This window comes from Acomys russatus, chromosome 16, assembly GCF_903995435.1.
Source record: "Acomys russatus chromosome 16, mAcoRus1.1, whole genome shotgun sequence".
Lineage (NCBI taxonomy): Eukaryota > Metazoa > Chordata > Mammalia > Rodentia > Muridae > Acomys > Acomys russatus.
In genome coordinates, this window is record NC_067152.1 from 28911298 (window position 1) to 28932732 (window position 21435).

Below are 21435 nucleotides of genomic sequence, written 5' to 3' on the forward strand. Positions count from 1 at the left end.
TTCTTGTTCATATGAATACTAGAGGTTGGTGTTAGCTGTCTTTATCACCTTTCACCTTATTTTCTGAGACAGGACCTCTTACTGAACCTGCTAGTTAGTTAGGCTGGCTGGACACCCTGGGATATTCCATTCTTTGCCTCTTCCAGCACAGAAATTATAGGCCCAGGCCGCCATGCCTGCTCTGTTCATAGATGTTGGGACTCGAAATTTACAATATCATGCTATAAACACTTTACCATGGAGGAATCAGCCAAGCCTAGAGAAAACATTGGGGAGGAGTGTTTCATGTCTACTGTGTCTGTGTACATGGAGGCTCACTCTTCTTTTCTCACTAGCCCCTTATATGCTGAGGCAGGCTCTTTCACTGAACTGTCATCATTTGGCTAGTCTGGCTAGTCAACTTGCTCCTGAGAGTCCCTGTCTCCTGGGATTGCAGGCATATGCTACCACAGCTACCTGACTTAAATGGTGTAAGCGAGCTGATCCAGTGCTCATGTTTGCACAGCAAGTGCTTTCAACTGAACCATCTCCCCACATCCTTAATTTTATATTTTTATTATGATCACCTAAGAACATTTTTGGATCTAGATGAGCTCTTTATAAATGTTTATGCTATAACCAGAGACATAAAATAATTAAGCAAGCAGGAAGTGATAATATCACATATTTTAAGGTTTTTGATAGTTAACCTCAGCATCACTGACTGCAATTCTGAGCATGGTAATTCTTTTACTTTGAGGTGTTTCTTGTAGACTGTAGAATATTTAACATTATCTTTGAACCCACTCACTGGAACCCAAAAAGTGCCACCCCCTAATTAAGGCAATCTGAAACGTAGCCAGACAACAACTGCTAAGTGCCCCTGGGGACAGAGTCTCTCCAGGCTGATAACTACTGTTATTGATTAGAGTAGTGAAGCAAATCCATTAACATAAGGTATATAGGAGAATAAAGGAGAATGTAAAAAGAAAAAAGAGGGGGGGAAAAAAAAATCAATGAATTAAAGCTGTAACAGTTTCTATTATACTTAAATTGAAAACTGGATCACTGAGGTATTATATTAATGTCAGTATGAATTTTATTATTTTTTACATTGTTTTGTTTTTTGATTTGGTTTCTCTGTGTAGCCTTGGCGGTCCTGGACTCACTCTGTAGACCAGGCTGGCCTTGACCTCACAGTGCTCCGCCTGCCTCTGCCTCCCAGAGGCCTGGGATTAAAGGCATGCGCCACCACCACCCAGCAAAAAGTCTTTCTTCTTAAAAAAAAAAAAAAACTACTTTGAACGCTCGGGAGTTAGCCCAGCCATCTTGTTGGTATGGTGGCATAATCCTGCAAGCGTAACACCGTGTATATGTGTATATGTGGAAGACCACCTTAAACTCAACACCAGCTTCGTCTACATAGGGAAATCCCAGGCATTCAAAGCCCCTATTTGTTTGAACCTAAGAAGGTGGTCCTGGGTGCTGTAAGAAAGCAAACTGCACAAGCCACGAGGACAAGGCAATAAGCAGTACTTCTTTACTGCCTCTGTGTCAGCTCCTGCCTCCAGGTTCCTACCCTTACTTCCTTCCCTCAGTGATAACTTGGTATCTAGGAAAGAAGCCCTTGCCTCTCCACACTGCTTTTGGTCAGTGTTTCCTCATGACAGAGACTAAGACAAAGTGGCTGTTGTTAAGATACAACATATGTAGGATTTAGTCAGTTTGCAAGGTGTACAGAGTAATAAAATGACTTACTGATAGGAAAAAGTAGTTAATAAAACTTGAACTCTGACATTCAGAGGTTCAGAAAAACACAGTCTAGGATAACTTCAGAAGTTTAACATGTTGAAAAAAGGGAGAAACTGACATAAAGCTCTCCCAACAGTCTTCAGCTCAATCACCATATTTTAAAAATGTATTCAAAGCCACTAACATTTCCTACGGGTTAAGGAATTCACAACTTATTATTCTAATTAAAATGGTGATGGAGTGACAGGGATGTTATCTGTTAGGATAGCTCCCATGGAAAAGAATCAAGTGTATCAAGTGGCAAAAAATAAAGACTGGCTGATGAGAGAAGCCAGTCACACTCATAAACATCTATGGTTGTATAATGAAGAATCGTTTTCCTTACCTGCTTGTGCGCATGATCGTAAGAGTTGATGTGGTTGTCAAATTCCTGGTGTTTCTGATACTGTTTATCACAGAGCTCACAGTAAAAGTTAGCTCTGAGGTCTTCCAAGGCTTTTGCAATTGCCTTTTCTTTGTCAACATAATCCTGTTAAGAAATAACCACAGAACAGTAATATTAAGTAAATAAATTTATACAGCTACTTCCCAGAGAGAAAAACAGCTCTCCATAAAATTCACGGGCACTGGTAAGTGCTAGATAAAACACAGGGGGCGGAGGCAGGTGTGGTGGCACACGCCTTTAATCCCAGCACTCGGGAGGCAGAGGCAGGCGGATCGCTGTGAGTTCAAGGCCAGTCTGGTCTACACAGTGAGTCCAGGGCATCCAGGACTGTTATACAGAGAAACCCTGTCTCAAAAAGCCTAAAGACAAAAAAACAAAAATAAGGGGTATAATGGGGGCGGGGCGCTGGAGAGATGGCTTAACAGTTAAGGGCACCGCCTGTTCTGAAAGAGGACCTGGATTCAGTTCCCAGCACCCATACGGCAACTCACAACTGCCTGTAACTCCATTTCCAGGAGATCTAAACACCCTCTCTTGGCTTCTTGGGCACTGGCACATATGTAGTGCATATACATAAATTCAAGCAAACATTCAACATAATAACTTTAAAATGAATAAATAAAATAGAGGGACTTGATGACACAGGTAATTGCTGTGTGGCTCTGGCTAGTTTAGTATTCTCTGTACTAGGGATAGCTTTGAACCTAAAGCACTCTCGTCAGCCTCAAGTGTATACGCACCACCACTGACCTCATTAAAATTGTGTCTACTATACTGAATCTCCTTGTGTTTTGGTCAAGGACAAAATAGGGAAATAAAATTACTCTTTCTTGAACACTTGTTAGGATACACACTAATTGCTACCCAAACAAATTGCCCCTTTTTTGTGTGTGTGTTTTTGTTTTGTTTTTATTTTTGTTTTTTTCTAGACAGGGTTTCTCTGTGTGGCCTGGCTGTCCAGGACTGGCTGTATAGATCAGGCTGGCCTCGAACTCCCAGCAATCCGCCTGCCTCTGCCTCCCAAATGCTGGGATTAAAGGTGTGCGCCACCACACCTGGCTTATTTTGTTTTTAAACTAGCAACTGGAATAAAGCACATACTAAACAACAGGAGTGAGATCTATCCAAAAGACTCACGAGGCAACATTTAATAATAATTAAAAAAAAAAAAAAAGAGGCAGTGTAGTGTGTCCTATTTAATAAAGGGGGTAGGGGGAGACTCCTACATGATTATCTTAGTTGGTTAAAAACAAATAAAAACCTGGCAAAATCTAATCCCTCTTCTATGTTTTGAACTTCAACAAACAGGACAGAGAAAAATCCATGAGAAGCCTTCAGTTAAGCAGCTGCAACTGACCCCTGCTCTTGGGAAGCTCGGCAGGAAGAGCATAAATTAAAGCCAGCTCAGACTACATGGGTTCAGGAAAGCTTGGGCTACATTAGTTGGACTTTGTCACCCACCCCCACCCCACACCCCCTCAAAAAACAAAGGAAAAACAAAACAAAACAAAATTCATCTAACATCACTATGGTGAAAGAATTAAAGTTCCCTCTTGGAATCAGAAACAAAACAGAAATAATTACTCATGCTTCTTTGGAGACAGAGTCTTATACATTCCTGCTTGGCCTTCAACATGCTACTTAGCCAGGGATAAGCTTGAACTGCTCCTCTTGCCTCCACAGTTCCCAGTGCTAGGATTACAGACATGCACCATTACATGCACTTTATATAATGCTGGGGGCCAAGCTCAGGGCTTCATGTAGGCTAGGCAAGCACTCTGCCAACTCAACAAATATTCAGCACCAACTTTAGTGTTTGAGAAGTCACCATTGTTTTGTTTTGGGGGACAGGGTCTTGCTGTAAAGCCCTAATTGGCCTAATTGTGCCACCACCGCCCGGCTTTAGCAGACAGTGCTCTTAAACACTGAGCCATCTCTCTAGCCTGCCTTCATATTTTATTTAAACAAACAAACAAACAAAACAAACAAACAAAAAAAACCACCCCCTGCCCTGGCCCTGTTTTCACCTTAAGTATCACAAACAGGCAGGATTTCTCTTGTGTGACCTTGACTGTCCTGAACTTGCTTTGTTGACCAGGCTGTCCTCAAACTCAGAGATTCACCTGCCTCTGCTTCCCTGAGTGGGCTACCACACCCAGTTTATAGTATAATCTTAATAAAATCTCTTCTTTCTTTTCTTTCTTTCTTTCTTTCTTTTCTCCACCCCCCCCCCTTTTTTTTGAGAGAGTGTTTTTCTGTGTCATTCTGGCTGTCCTGGACTCGCTCTGTAGACCAAGCTGCCTCGAACTCACAGAGATCCACCTGCCTCTGCCTCTCAAGTGCCGGGATTACGGGCATGCTCTACCACACCTGGCTTAAAATCTATTTCTTATCTTTTACTTTTCCAATCTTATGGTAGAGACCAGGCATACTACAATACCTTGAGAGGAACATTAGCTTTTCTGAATGCTAGCTTATATGTCCTAAACTGCAGTTTGTTATGAATAACCCCTTAAAAAAGGAAATTATTCTGAACTGGGAGATGGCACAGTATTGAAAAAACTGGTTGCTCTTACTGAGAATCCAGGTTTGGTTTCCAATCATCTGTAACTTAAGTTCCAAGGGATTTGAAGCCTTCCTCTAGGCTTTGAGGACACCAGGCACAGACATACAGATAGATAAAATACTCATGCACACAATACATGTTTAATGTGGTGAGGAGAGAGCTGACCCCCCATGGTGTCCCCTGTACTCCTTACACATGGCGTGGCAAGCACCCTGCCCCCTTAAAAAGAAAAAGAATCCAACTTGATGTCCACATACAGAGATAAATATCTGCTTTAAGAGTCAAAACACATATGGAGTTGGCATTTCAGTTTTTACCAAGGCAATAAAAAGTAATTGCACTGAGTGGTGGTGGCGCACGCCTTTAATCCCAGCACTTGGGAGGTAGAAGCAGGTGGATCTCTGTGAGTTCGAGGCCAGCCTGGTCTACAGAGTGAGCTCCAGGACAGCCAAGGCTACACAGAGAAACCCTGTCTCGAAAAACAAAAACAAAACAAAGGTAATTGCCAACTGAGATTAGCACAAATCACTACCAAATGTAAACAATGCTGTCTATCACCAAAACTGAGCATCTCTTCTCTGCAAGAACGCTCTCAAGCAAGGACTCTGCTGTCGCACCTTGTACTTCTGCCTCAGCTCTTCTGTGTCTTCTTTTTCTACTTCTAGGACACGGCGCCTTTCGGTAGCATCTTCGGCATAATCCAGCTTGACAAAATAGATATATTTATTCTTATTTCTTAAAGTATCCCAAGACTAGCTATGAAAACATCATCTGTACAAGTATAATGCTGTTTGAAAGCATAAAACATGGTTTTCTCAGCTAGCTAGTTCTTGCTTTATCATCATGTCACAGAAAACAACAAGCAAAGAAAATTCCTTAATCTCTTTCTACCCAATAGATCCAACTGCTGATAACAAGATTTCAGTTCAATATTCACTACTAAAGAATTAAAAGTGAAGAAAATATTTCAGACAATAAAATGAAGGTATTGAAGATAATAGCTATATATAACTCTACATGGGCAAAACTTCTACCACACCAGTGTTTTAAGCATAGAGCAACACTGCCTATGAAGTACAGAGCATGATCTGACTTTTCTGTACAACATTGGAAAACTCTGTAGGGGCATTATTTACATCTTCTGTGCTTCAAAAACAGCATATAATGAAAACAGAAAATACATTTTTAATTGGTTAAAGAAAAATTATGTTCCACTTGGCAAGTATATGCTTACACTGACATTTAAGTTTGAAATTAATGCCAATTTTATATGTTCCATAAAATTAACATTGCTTAATGAGACCAGATTACCTCCATTTCCATTCGACCCATGCCCATGACGTCATACTTGACAACGATTGGAATAGGGTCTGTTCTCCCTGTAACAGGAACACAGACAGAATCAAGCTGAGGCATAAATTAGGCTAATAATTCACTTTAAACATTAGGTTTGGGTGGTTAGATCTTGCCTTGGAGTGCAGAGACCAGAAAGCTACAGTGAACCAAACAAAAGCCATTCTCACAGCTTCCATCCAATCCTTTCTTTCCTGGGTTAAACCCAACAACCCACTTTGGTTGACCTTGCTGGAGAGAATTCCAGGTTACTATGGCAAAGCTGAGTGAACAGGGTACATCAATGGCACCAGACAGTTTATAATAAGAAACATTCCAGTTCCTTTTTTTGTTTGTTTTTATAAGACAGGGTCTCATGTAGTCCAGGTTGGCCTCAAATTCACTATGCAGGTGAGGATGACCTTGAACTCCTGGTCCTCCTGCATACAATCACAACTTTATCTCTTGACATCTTCCTGTCATCCCTTAAACTTATGATAAATATCTTAGCTCATTGTTTGAATAGGAGGGGGGGAAAAAGGGCATTTCAAACAACAGAGGAAATTATAAATCCGTATGTTTAAATTTGTTTTTCAAAAGACACCTTCCAATCAAGTGAAAAATTAAATAAATAACAACAGCTACTTGTCCTTAGGGACAAAACTAGTTTTTACTTTAAAACTGGTGCCTGAGATCTCTTCCTGAAGTAAACTCAAAACTGGCTGTGGATGGTAACTGGAAAGCTGTGAAAAGGACTAGTTGCGAAGAAAATTGACTTTCAACTAATTGATCTATGCTGGAGATTTTAAAAAATAAATATATATTTAATCCACTCATAACCAGCCAAACAAAGCAAAATGGGGCAGACAAGCACTTTACTACCACAGCTGTTTTACATCACAACTTGCGCTGTTCATTGTGATGTAACTGAAAAGGACTTACCTTACCCAGTGTACACCTTTAGTGAAAAAACACAATGTTTACTTCCCTCATCATTTCACTCAGGCTGGTGTAAACAATTGTTTTTTTGTTTTGTTTGTTTTGGGGGAGTTGTTGTTATACACACACACACATATAAAAATATAGATATATATATATATACACATATTATACCTTTGGGCAAGAAATTTGAGTTTTGTCAGGCTAAACTTAGGTGTTATCAAAGAAAAAATTTAAAATAATTGGTTTGTTTGGGTCCTGAAGCAAAATAAGAAAATAAGCAGCAACACTTGTGTCTGGGCACTATATATTTATGGAATATTTCCCCATAAATAAATTATATTTATTGTTTTTATCTTTAGAGCATACAGAATAACAAACCCAGAAATTTTACTTGTCAACAATGTTCCATTATTGACACTCAGAAGTTTAACTGCTTATCAACAAGATCCCATTACTGCTTTTAAACAATAAATAAGTAGAAATCAATCAATTATCATCATAGTTTGTGTGTTCTTTTTTAGTTAAATAATGAAAACCCTTTACCAGGAAAACAAAACCTTGTAGAATACAGTCTTCTATTAGATGCTTTGAGACTGCTAGTCAAACAAAATATGTGGATTCCCTTCTGCCCAATGGTATAATAAATAAGCAGTGACTGCAATCTTTAGCAAAAGGACCAAAGTAAAGACAGGTTATAAAAATGACTTCCTAGGTGCAATATCACTTTCATAACGTCTTAATCAGGGATTTACTGGTAAAAATGAATAGTCCAATGAGACAATTAAAAAGAAATATCAAAGAATTTTATTTTAGAATATTTTTTTTGATTGGTCAGAATTTATTTTGGAAGAATCAACGGTTTTGGTACCTCTGTAAACCCCTGTTTATAAATTCTGCATCAGTACTTTTGCCTTCTAAGGCAGTCAAAGTCTGTTTTAACTTATTTATAAATTGCAGTAGCAAGTGCTAGTGCCCATTACACTGGGGTGGGGAAATCAAGTTTTTGACTATTAGAATTTAATATTTAACTGATTCTTTTTGGTAGTTCTAACATATATATCCCTTCTTAACATCACCCTTTAATGAACAAGGATCAGACAAGTTGCATAAGGAAAGGAAAGGAAAATGAAAAGACCAAGCAGAAGGATGAGGCTACAACAGAGAAAGTAAGCCTAACATATTGGTGCACTGATGACAAAAGGAGTAATTCAGTCTGAAAATAAAAAATTACCACTGCTAAGTTTACCATCACCACAACAAGTCCAGGATCATAATGCTGTAAAAAAGAAACACCGTTTGTTAGGCAGAAATGATTAGGGTAGAAAACAGGCCTTCTAGCAGGCAGACGGACGAGGGTAAAGTACCAATTGGGTTTTGTCCCTCCCCCGATTTGAGTGAGGACAGAAAAGGACACTTTGTGCTACAGCAGCTGTTTTTGTACTGGCCAGATGGGGTGTGAGATTTTTGTGCTGCTACTTGAGAACACGAACAATCTCCTCTTCAATAACCCAGGGGTGGGGGATGGGTCGGAATGTCGGTCGGTTTAAAGGGAGAAAACTAACTCTATCTTCCAAGCTTTCATATAACTTACTCATTCTGGCAAATCAGAATTCAGGGTCCTAAATTGGACTCTTAAATAAATCACAGTAGAGATTGATGGCTCAACCAGACACGATCAAGACATTTTTTCCCCCCACTAAAAGAACTATAAGGATCCTAGGGAGACAGGGTTTTAAGACTGCTTTAAAATACTTAATGATCAGAAGTCTAGAAAGCAACTTTAGATTTTCAGAGTTTAAATAATAGAGTTCTGTTAAGAATGAGTAAAACTCTTAGCTACGCTAAGATCTGTGCTTCCTGTTACAAAGGACTTCATAGACTCAACAAAATATCCTTCTGCACACAACTAAATCAGCCTTCAAAAAATAACTCCAGAAGGGGGGGGAGCCTCAAAAGAACCATCATTTATAATTTCTCTAGAGTTAACTAATAGAAACGATCCAAATTACAAAACAACCTGAAGATGGAATGGATGCTTACATGAGATAGACTACTTTATTAAACTAGATTAATATACTATTAAAGAGACTATACAGGTAAAGGAAAAAGCAGTGAGGAAAAAGACACCAAAGAATATAAACAGGAAGAAGTTACGCCATGTTTTGTTTCCAAGACAGGGTTTCTCTGTGTAGCTTTGGCTGTCCTGGACTTGTTTTGTAGATCAGGCAGGCCTTGAACTTACAGAGTGCTGGAATTATAGGCATGCACCACCATGGACCAGTGAGAGCCAACTTCTTTTTAATACAACGAGCTAAATTCAGTTCCTTATTTTCAAAGTGTGGAAATTTTTATCTAACTGCTATTAAATTATTAAGAACATTTTTGTGAGCCCTGAAGTGGTGGCACACGCCTTTAATCCCAGCACTCGGGAGGCAGAGGCAGGGGGATCACTGTGAGTTAGAGGCCAGCCTTATCTACAATGCGAGTCCAGGCCAGAAGAAGCCCTGTCTCGAAAAACAAAAACAAACAAAACAGCTAAAAAAGAACATTTTTGTGCCTTTCATGGGCCCAACTTGAAGAAAATAACCTGTAAGCCAGCTCCATGGGTAAGGCAAGCATTTGCCCTGCAAGGTGACAATATGATGTCTGGATACACATAATGGAAGAAGAGAATCTACTTCACATTCAGACCCACACAGCTGAGTGTCCTTGCCGAGCAGATAACCATATTTTCTAAATAAGAGTGGTAAATGATAGTTTGCTAATAAACTGGAAATTGTTTATATTTTTCTACTTATTGCTTTTTTTTTTTTTTTTTAGTGGTGAGAATAGAGTCCATGAACTAAGCTATCACCCCAGCTCTAATGATCTATGTTTGCCTTTATTTTTATGTGTTTGTTTGTGTGCTCATATGTGTTTGTGTGTGACCGACTGTGTCTTGGATGTGTGAGCAATGGCATGAGATACTAGAGTTCAACCTCAGGTGTCCTCTCTGACTTTTCATCTTATATTTTGAGACTAATCTCTCAGTGAACCTAGAGATCTCAGACTGACTAGCAGGCCATCAAGCCTCAGGGATCCTCTTGTCTCTACTCGTCTCCATGTTGAAAGACATGAACTGGGAACCCAAAACTTAGGTCTACATGCTTGCACACAAGCACTTCACTGATTCATCTTCTCAGCTGCCCTTACGTGGGTATCTCTTGATCAAAGAGGAGCCGAGCATGGTGACTCACGCCAGCACTAAGGAGGCTGTGGGATGAGAGCCACAGCAAACCCAAGGCTAGCATGGGTTACATAGTGAGGTCTAGGCCACGAAGAGCTGGAGAGTGAGAGTGAGACTCGGGCCTCAAAATGAAAAGCAGTGACAACCACTGCCATCACAACAAAGAATGTGCTTACAAAAACCTGGAACTCCATGCTCAGAGTTACAGATCTAAAATTAATTCAGCAATAATGAGTATGTGACATTATTAGCTAACTATTAACAGACTGTATGCTTCACTTCAATTCTGAAGTCTGAATGGCAGAAACTATTTGGGGAGCCTGTAGCTAGTGCAGTGGTAGTAGCATAAAGACCCTAACAACCACGCCTGGCTGGGGATGGCTCAGGGTTAGGAGCGCGGCCTGCTCTTCCAAAGGTCCTGAGTTCAATTCCCAGCAACCACATGGTGGCTCACAGCCATCTGTAATGTGATATGGCGCCCTCTTCTGGGTTGCAGGAGTACATGCAAGCAGAGCACTGTATACATAATAATAAAAAATAAATAAATCTTTAAAACAACAACAACAACAAAAAACCTTAACAACCAAATGGCTTCTTGAAGTTCACTGACTGTGTAAGTGTTCCAAACCTCAACAGAAAGTTCTTGCTATTTAAGGATCATTCTAAAAGCTCCAAAGACTTTCCACCTTCATGTGAACCACTTTCCTTGTGCTTTTCACTGTTGCTCTCCCCAACACACACACTTTCATGAGTTCCTTAGTACATTTTTTAGGGTTGTCCCCCTAAAAGGCTGGGCTATAAAATCTCAGTTCTCCAAAAAGAGACAACAACTAAACAGTTAGTACCCTTTTACTACCAGAGGAAAGTATAAGCAGATGAGTATTACCACTGTTTTCAGGACTGTCATAAAGCTCAAAAGGGGTAATAAATAAAGCAAGCTTTATAAATTTAAATCACTGTATAGAAAGCTGCTCAACTCTAACATGGTTATAGCAAGGCTTCAAAATCTTGTATGTGTATGTATGTGCAAGGGTGCACGTGTCATGTGCAGGTGCATGTGTCCAAGAAGGCCATGGGACAACTTCCAGTATTGTTCCTCAAGCACTATTCAGCTTGTTTTTTGAGAATATGTCTCTCTTATGGAGCTTACCATGTAGCCTAGGCTGGCTAGCCAGTCCAAAGGATCTGTATGACTCTGCTTCCCAGCATTGGAACTACAAGGGTGCCACGTCCAGCTGTTTGTCACCTGGGTTCTGGGGATCCAACTCGGGTGCTTGCAAGCACTTTACTGAATCAGCTATTTCCCTTACTCAGCAATATTTTTTAAAAGTGATCTTTGCCAGATATGATAACACATTTTTATATACCAGGACCTAGGAGGCAGAGGCAGGAGGACAGCCAAGTCAGCCAGGTCTGTACAGTGAATACAAAGTTGTCCAGGGCTATACAGTGAAACCTTATCTCAAAAACAAAAAAACATCAAAACCCGTAATAGGCATGTGGAGTTCCTTGCTTCAAACAGTCATCTACCAAGTGTTTCCCCAGGGTCAGCACACAGAAACTAATACAACTGTTGTCCAAGAGGACAAACTACTTCCCAAGCTAGCAGCCGACTTGTCACCACCAGCGAGGTGGTACAGCCATGTTTTACAGCCATGAAGGGATGATATATTGAGCAAGTAATGGAGTCGCATGTCAAGGCTCCATGGAGAGAGCTGCTGAGACCAGGCAATGTATGGAGGGTCAGAGTCCCTACAAAGAGGCCCTAGGAGGTCATCACATGAAGGTGAAGCCTAAGTTGCAATGGAAACCAGGGAAATCCTCAGAGTAAAGCTGCAGGCATGGAACAGAGCTGGCCCAGAAGGGCTGTTTGTGCTCTAGGAGGCAGAGCTGTAGCAGCAGGTGATTCTGACACAGGAGCTCGGGCTGCATGGCTCCTCTGCACCTTCTCTGCTGTGCCCTCATCTCTCTCTTTGGAATGAACTGTTTACTGTCTGCCATTGTATGCTGACACACACATAGCTCACTTTGATTCTACAGGCAGAAACTGCCTATAGTCTCAGAAGACTTTTAAACTACGGTGAGACTGCTAAAGACTACAAAGACAAAAGATTTGTTATTTATATAGCATTCTGCCTGCATATATGACTACACACCAGAAGAGGGCACCGATCTCCATATAGATGGTTGTGAGCCACCATGTGGTTGCTGGGAATTGAACGCAGAACCTTTGGAACAACAGCTAGTGCTCTTAACTGCTAAGCCATCTCTCAAGAGATCATTTCTGATCATGAAATGAAAACAAGACTTTAGAGATGAGAGTGGAATGTTATGATCTAAAGAGATATGTTTATGGGGGACAAATACCTCAGCAGACAAAGTGCTTGCGGTGAAGCCTGTCTACGCTGAGTTCAGTCCTTGGAACCCATGTAGAAGTAAAGAGAGAAAAACTAAACCTACAAAGTTGTCCTCTGATCACACACATGCCATGGCATTCTAAGATACACATCACATTCATGGCCAGGTGTGGCAGCGGTGCAGGCCTTTAATCCCTGCACCAAGGAGATTAAAGCAGATCCTTCCAAATCTAGGCCAGTCAAGTCTACATAATGAGAGTCTGTGTGATGGAGGGGAAAAAAAAAAGAATGAAAAGATCAGGTATACTAGGGAGGCAGAAGAAGGTTTAACCTCTTCAGGTTTAAGGCCAACCTGGTCTATATTGTGAGTTCCAGGACAGCCAGGGATACACAGAGAGGTCCTGTCTCAAGGAGAAAAAAAATCAGATTTGCAGGGCATGGTAGCATATGCCATGGAGACTGGGGCAGGATTTTGATTTTAGGGCTATTCCAGTGGCCCATCCTTTTGCAGGGAGGAGGGTAATCTCCATGTTCATAGGAGACATTAAACGTTTTCTTTTCTAAAGAACATACCATGTTATCTATGTTAGTGGTAATCTTTTGTTCTTTGTTGTTGGAGGCAGGTTTGCTATGTCATGCATGCCCCCAGACTAGTTCTGAGCTTTTGATTCTCCTTTCTCCTACCTGAGTCTCCCAAGTGCTGAGATTATGTTTGCATTTACCTACTGATACTTCTGGCTTGGCCTCTGATCTGTCTGGAAGTGTCACTCTGGGCTATTCTAAGGAGTCAGCAAACATACATAGGGGGGAAAAAAAAAAAAAAACAAGAAAATTAACAACAAAGAACATGCAAAACCACATTACTAGTCCTTAGAAACTTATTGTTCAAGAAGGGTAAAAGAAAGCCGGGGCACCGGGCATGGTGGCGCACGCCTTTAACCCAAACACTTGGGAAGCAGGCAGAGACATGCAGATCACTGTGAGTTCGAGGCCTGCCTGGTCTACAAAGCAAGTCCAGGACAGCCAAGGCTACACAGAGAGACCCTGTCTCAAAAAACAAAAAGAAAAAAGAAAGCCAGGCATGGTAGCACAGGCCTTTAGTCCCAACACTCAGGAGGCAGAGGCAAGTGAATCTCTGGGAGTTCAAAGCCAGCCTAGTCTACAGATTGAGTTCCAGGACAGGCATGGCTACACAGAACCCGTCCTGAAAATCAAAACAATAAAAGGGCCAGAGAGATGGCTGAAAGGTTAACAGCACTGTCCTGAGTTCAATTCCCAGCAATTACATGGTGGCTAATAACCATTTATAATGAAATCTGGTGCCCTCTTCTGTCGGTCAGGCAGAACACTGTATACTAATAAATAACCAAATAAATAACCAACTCTTTAAAAACAAAACATAACAAAAAACTCCCTGATGGAGCCAGTACAATGTTTAGGCATAGCATATAGCACACTGATTAAAGGCACAAATTATTTATACATAAATAGCCCAGTGGTAAAGCATTTGCCTAACATGAACAAAGTCCTGGGTTTAATTCCTGAAACCACTAAATCAGTCCATAAACATAAATAATCTATTCATGAGGATTCTATTTTTAAAAAATGCACAGGTTTTGACATAATTCTACTACTTATTTGCTATAAGATCATGAACAAATTATTGTTTGAAATGAAAACTTCCTGTCAAGCATAGGGGTGTATGCCTGTGAAACAGGCACCCAGGAAGTAGAGGCAGAAGATCAAGGCCAGCCTAAATAACATAGAACCACAGAAAACCTTTACTCAAAAAATAAAAATCAATTTCCTGATCCTAAAAATGGAAATTTTATCTCAGAGACAGGAAAATACTCCAACATGTACAGTCTAGCTAGCCTGGCAATATGCAGAGGCAAACTATACCTCTGACCTTCATACACATGACACACACACACACACACACACACACACACAGAGGCTAGAGGCAAGTTCCCACGTAGTTCCTGAGGTACCACCCACCTTGTTTTTAGAGACAGGGTTTGGGTCTCTCTTTGCCCTGGAGGCTGATGGGTTGTTGAGGCTGGCTGGCCAGTTGCCCATTTGCCAGTTTCTGCCTTTCTAGGTGGGGTTATAAGTATGCACCACCATAACCAGCTTTTTTCATGGACTAGAGGGATCAAACATTGATCTTCACACTTGTATGACATTTTAGTATGAGCTATCGCTGAAGCTTCATATTCTTTCCTTTATAACTAAAAAAATAGGAAGTAGAATGAAAAAAAAAATGCCTTCTACTTTCACTTGCTCAATTTTAATTTGAAATTACTTCATAATTATGTCATGAACTTACTACATATTTACTGTGTCTTCATATATCCTTTTCATTTAATTTTTTTTTACTATTTTTCAGTGTGTGTGTGTGTACGCGCGCGCACACACATATGAGGCCAGCAGTGTCTGAATCTACTGGAGCTGGAGCTACAAGCAGTTGCAAGCCACCTGATAGAAGTTCTAGGAATCAAACTCCAGTTTTCTGGCCAGAGTAGTGTATGTAGGCCTGGACTGTTGAGCCATCTCTCTAGCTCCTCAATGTACTCTTTAAATATGATAATCCCTACAATGAGGTCGGAAGTAGACCCACAAACCTTTAATCCCATTACTTAGGAGGCAGGGGTGAGTGGATCTCTGTGAGTTTAAGGCCAGACTGATCTACAGAGTAAGTTCCGGGACGGCCAGGGTTACACAAAGAAAACAAAACAAAACAAAAATTCCTATAATGAAAAACAAACAATCTTTTTCCATTATGTACTTTTTCTCTACAATTCACTGCTCTCTTCCTTTTATGCCTCTCCAATCCCATTCTTTCTTATTTTGTTTTTGTTTTTCAAGACAAGGTTTCTCTGTGTAGTTCTAGCTGTCCTGGAACTCGCTCTGTAGACCAGGCTGTCCTTGAACACACAGAGATCTGCCTGCTTCTGCCTCCCAAGTCCTGGAATTAAAAGTGTGTGCCACCACCACCCAGCTCTTTTTTAGTTTTTGGAGACAAGGTTTCTCTTGTAGCCTTGGCTGTCCGGGACTTGTACTGTAGACCAGGCTGGCCTCAAACTGAGAGATCCACCTGCTTCTGCCTCCCGAGGGTTGGTATTAAAGGGGTGTGCCACCACACCTGGCTTCAACCACTAAACTTTTAAGAGGTCTAATTTTTAGAGCTAAAGAAAGGGTAGAAGGTGACAACTCAACAGTTTAGAGTATTTGTTGCTCATGTAGATGACCAGGGTTCAGTACCCAACATCAACATGACCATTTGTAGCGTCAGTTCCAGAGGATCTAACACCCTCTTCTGATATTTGTAGACAACAGCCATGTACATGCCTGGCAGTAAATATTTTTTAAAAAATTTAAACCTCAGCCAGGTGCAGTGAGTGGCACATGCCTGTGATCCCAGCACTCAGGAGGCAGAGGCAGGAGGATCAATATGAGCTCAAGGCCAGCCTGGTCTACAAAGTGAGTCCAACACAGTCAAGACTACACAAAGAAACCCTGTCTTGAAAAACCAAAATTCAAAACAAAACAAAAAGCAAAAAACAAACTAGGGCTGGAGAGATGGCTCAGAGGTTAAGAGCACTGTCTGTGCTTCCAAAGGTCCTGAGTTCAATTCCCAGCAACTACATCATAATGAGATCTGGTGCCCTCTTCTGGTGTACAGGTGTACATGCAAGCAGAACACCATATAAATAATAAATAAATATATCTTTTTAAAAAATTAAACCTCTTATGTAAGATTGAGTTCTAATTTTTATTTACTATTTGGGTTTATCTTTTTATCTATATTAACTAAATTCTATTAAGAAGATTAAAGACAACCAGATGTGTTGGTTTACACCCATAATCTAAGCACTTGGGAGGCTATGGCAAAAAGGTTACCAGTTCAATGCCAGCCTGGACTATATAGCAGAATTTTGCTTTAAAAATGTTAAAGGCGGGCTGGAGAGTTGCTCAGTGGTTAAGAGCACTTGATGTTGTTACAAAAGACTTGGGTTTGATTCCCAATACCCATTAAGGAGGCTCACCACTTCGAGCACAAGCACAAATGTGGTACACAGACACACATGAAGGCAAAATACTCATACACATAAATCTAAGAAAAAAAAAAAGAAAAAAAGAAAGAAAAGAAAAGGCTCTTAGAACCTGAGCCTGGCTAAATATAACTCAGAGATTACTAAAATTAGGCTTGTTTTTGATACATGCATTAAGACCTAGTTACTCATCAGGGAACAGAATCACTGTCTCCTAAACTATATGAGCTCTGGTAAACTAAGTTATAGAGACAAGTTGGTCTCAAAGTATAGGCCTCATACAAGGAGTTTTGTCTCTGTACCTTCCAGAAGCATGGGTCAGAAATAGAAACCCCCACATTAGGCACAAGCCTTTCTGACAACCCATACCTGGCTTTGTGATTCAGAGGGGCTGTTTCCTGACCTCCCCAAATTCCTATTTTTAGTATCGGCTTTTTTCTGAAAGGAAAAGGGTGTAAAGCAGATTTAAAGTCATGCTTATACTTAAGTGGCAGATACTCAGTAGCTGTAGGTCTTTTCTAAAACCATTTCGACTTATAAATGGAGCACGCTTAACTTGGCCTGGAGCTCTTATCTATAATGCCAGCACTAGCAAGACCAGGACTGGAGGATCTCTGAGAGTTGGAGGCCAGCACAGTGAAACCTCATCTCAAAACAAACAAGTCAGGTAAATAGATACACAACTGTGATTCCAGCATTCAGGGAGAGTTCAAGGCCAGCTTCAGCTATGTGAGACACTGTCTCAACTCACTTTATCCCCCGCCCCACGCCCACTACCCTTGCAACTCCCACGAAAAAACACTAGTAACAATTTTATTAAACAAGACAATGAGAAACATCTAGATCTTAGATCAACTTTTGGTCTGTGATATGTACTTAGTGGTATTTCCATTTTTCTAAATTTCAGAGGGAAAAACAAACATGCCACTCAAAAAACTGTATGCCACAAGAATATATAAAGAAAATTGATCAACAAGGCTGAGGATTTGGTCAACTGGTAGAGTGCTTGTCTAGCACACCAGTCCTGGGAATGCTGGGTGTGGTGGAGGACGCCTTTAATCCTGGAGTCAGTTCCAGGCCACTCTGATCTACAAATAAGAGTTCTAGGACAGCCAGGGCTATTACACAGAGAACCCTATCTCAACAAAACAAAACAAAACAAAACAAAAAAGAAGTAGTTAAAGAAAAAAGAGAAGGAAAGAAAAAAAAGGTGGCCCACCAGCAGTACCCAGGAGGCAACAGCAGGAAGCTTGTCAAGTATGAAGCTAGCCTGAGTCACAGAGACAGATTCAGTCACAAAACCAAACAATGCAACACAACACTGTTCCTACCCAAATGAAGTACTCCTACACAAAAGTAACTGAAAATCTTTATTCTCAGGAAGACCAAAACACTTCAGGACAATCACATTCTTAATTCTGCTCAAGAAAAAAGTGCACTGAGCCAGGCGTGGTGGTGCACGCCTTTAATCCCAGCACTCAGGAGGCAGAGGCAGGTGGATCGCTGTAAGTTCAAGGCCAGCTTGGTCTATAAAGTGAGTCCAGGACAGTCAAGGCCACACAGAGAAACCCTGTCTCGAAAAACCAAAAATAAATAAATAAAGGGCTGGAGAACTTAGCAGTTAAGAACACTGACTGCTCTTCTAGAAGATACAGATCCAATCCCCTGCCCTACAGTGAGGCTGACAACCATCTCTAACTCCAGTCTCACAGGACTCAAAGCCCTTCCCAGGCCTCTGTGGGCACCATATATGGTTCCTGACCTTAAAAAAGAAAAAAATACCTTAACATCTCACACAGTAAGTTAAAGAAACAAGATTGGGGGAGGTCCGGGCAATAAGCTTAAAAGGCAGAAACAATGTCTTTTTGAGACAGGGCTCACTATGATGAACTCAAGGTAATCCACCTGCTTCAGATTCCTAAATTTTCAGATTATAGGCATGGGCCACCAGGCATAGCCAAATACAATATGCTAGTAGCTCACTAAATACGTTAGCTGTCTAATGCTGCTGGTTTATCTACTAGTCAGGATGAGTTCTGAAATAGTATCAGCACTTGGAAGGCAGAGGCAGGTGGATCTTGGGGAAAAAAAGAAAGAAAGAAAGAAAGAAAGAAAGAGTATCAGACCCCATTCATTTTTCCCAAGACTGGAATTTTTTTGTTTGGTTTGATTGGTTGGTTTTTTGAGACAGGATCTCTCTGTGTAGCCTCCTCGGCTGTCCTGGACTCGGCTTTTTAGACCAGGCTTTGACTCGAATTCACAGCGATCTGCCTGCCTCTGCTTCCCAAGTGCTGGGATTAAAGGCATGCACCACCACACCTCACCTAAGACTAGAACTTTTACTTTGCAATTAAAACAAAACAGCCAATCTAATAGCTTGGACAATTGTAACAAAGAAGATATAAGGTGCTACTTCTGAGCTAAACATAAGGAAACATATTTCACAGCAAAGTAAGAATTCCATTTCAAAGGTGCAAAAATGTTATAAAAGGATTTCAGAAATGCATGGAGTCTAACAGTCATAAAATGGAACTATAAGTTATTACTGTTTTGTTGTGAATTAATTATACCCTTCTGCTCCCGTAATATATAGTGGTGTAAAATGTTTCCCACAAGCCTAGCTCTCTACTTCAGATGACAGACACCTCATCAACATCATTATTCTCTGTCAGACTTTACTTAATTATGTATTCATTCGTTTGTTTGTTTTTGTTTTTTACCAACAGTGTTTCTCTGTGTATCCTTGGCTGTCCTTGAACTCAGAGATCCACCTGCCTCTGCCTCTGTCTCTGCCTCCTGAGTACTGGGATTATAGGCTTGAGCCACTACACTTGATGTAATTGTTACTATTAAAAATAAAATCCTATGCAGGTAAATGTGGCCCACGCCAAACCAAACCAAATCAACCCCTTGAAAACAAACAAACAAACAACCCCAAAACAATTACTATGTGCCATATACAGTAAGGTTTTAAAAAAGCATTTAAAATATAATGAACACAGGGCTGAAGAGATGGCTCAGAGGTTAAGAGCACTGTCTGTTCTTCCAAAGGTCCTGAGTTCAATTCCCAGCAACCACATAGTGGCTCACAACCATCTATAATGTGATCTGGTGCCCTCTTCTGGCCTGCACTCACATATGCCAGCAGAATACTGTATAAATAATAAATAAATAAATCTTTAAAAATATATATATAATGAACAAAAAGGAAAGATAAAATAATAATAAAATTCAAAAATAGGGTGGTGGTGGCATCTGCCTTTAATCCCAGTACTCAGGAAACAGAGGTTGGTTGATCTCTGTAGTTTGAGACCAGCCTGGTCTACAGAATGAGTTCCGGGACAGGCAAGGCTACACAAAGAAACTGTTTCTTGGAAAAACAAAAACAAAAACAACCAAACAGAAAAATTCAAATACAAAGACAAATCCAGTTTACGAAGTACAACTTTTGTACCCTTACATAGAGACCTTTATTTAGAGTCAACATGCCCTATCCTCAACCTATCCAGTGTGTCCACTATATACACCGATGCCCCAAGAAGGATGGCATCACCTGTAAAAGCCTTACATGAGCTGAAATGATATCTCAACTTTTGAAGGGGGGGGGAGGGACAGCTTGAAGAGCCCAGGTTTAAATCTTAGTAAATCACTGTATGTTCAATATGTTAAGAGTCTTAAATTCATGCTGGGCGCACACCTTTGATCCCAGCACTCAGGGAGGTAGAAGCAGGTGGATCACTGTGAGTTTGAAGCCAGCCTGGTCTACAAAGCAAGTCCAGGACAGCCAAGGCTACACAGAGAAACCCTGTCTCGAAAGCAAAGCAAAGCAAAAAACAACAGAACAAACAGAAGAGCCTAGGGTGTAGCTCTGTAGTAGAGCATGGACATAGGATATACAAAATCCTTGAATGGATACTCAATAGAAAACAAAGAAAGGGGGAAAAAAGAGGAGAAATATACTATGATTAAAAAAATTAGTTGTATGTTTTATCACAATTAAACATAGAAGTTGGACATGGTGGCAAAAATGTGTATTCTTAGCACTTAACAGACCAAGACTGCAGGATCACAGTTCAGGGCCAACCTCAGTTACGTAGAGAGTTCAAGGCTAGCCTGGGCTAAAAGGAGGCCCTGTCCTTACCCAAGAAGAAGAACAAAAACAATTAACAAATAAAAGCTATAACCTCAGCATTCAGGAGGCACAGCAGGAGGATGGGGACAAGAGCAAGACTAGCCTAGTCTACATATAAAGTTTCAGGCCAGTCAGGGCTATGTAACGAGATCCTGCCTCAAAAACCAAATAAAAACAAAATTAAACTTCAAATAAGCTTTAACTTTCCCTTGTATATTTTTATTTATCTATTCCTTTATTTTTTGCTGCCTCTTGGGTGCTAGGATTAAAGGCTTGGGCCACCACCATCCCACTATTCCTTGTATTTAAATAAATGTATTTATGAATATTCATGTGCCTGTTAATATGGAGTTGGAGATACAAAACCAATAAACCTAAATCATTTTTCTCAAAGAGCTCACTGGGTATGGTACTGCACACCCATACATTCTCAACAATTGGGGGCAGGAGAACCATGGGGCTTGAGGCTACCCTGAGCTATTCTAAAACATCTATCTCAACCTTCTTTTCAAGAAAGTAAAAATTTGCCAAGGCTACACAGAGAAACTTAGTCTTGAAAAGCCAAAAAAAAAAAAAAAAAAAAAAAAAAAAAAAAAAAGAAAGAAAGAAAGAAAGAAAGAAAAAAAGTAAAAATTTAAAGAGAATCAAA

At 40.5% G+C, this 21435-nt stretch overlaps 1 protein-coding gene across 10 annotated transcripts in view; it reads right to left on the reverse strand.

Annotated features, from left to right (window-relative positions):
• Nucleotides 1–21435, reverse strand: part of Gpatch8 (G-patch domain containing 8) — a 67945-nt gene that overhangs the window by 20211 nt on the left and 26299 nt on the right. For 4 of the 10 annotated variants that reach the window (XM_051158787.1, XM_051158789.1, XM_051158786.1 and 1 more), the window contains 4 exons: nt 8248–8292; nt 6054–6121; nt 5360–5446; nt 2117–2260 (listed from right to left, as the gene is read on the reverse strand). In XM_051158787.1, the coding sequence (XP_051014744.1) occupies nt 2117–2260; nt 5360–5446; nt 6054–6080 (258 nt within the window). In that variant the 5' untranslated portion in view covers nt 6081–6121; nt 8248–8292. Of the gene's footprint in view, nt 1–2116; nt 2261–5359; nt 5447–6053; nt 6122–8247; nt 8293–17023; nt 17093–21435 lie in introns of all 10 variants that reach the window. The other 6 variants (XM_051158782.1, XM_051158784.1, XM_051158785.1 and 3 more) reach the window with 2 other exon arrangements.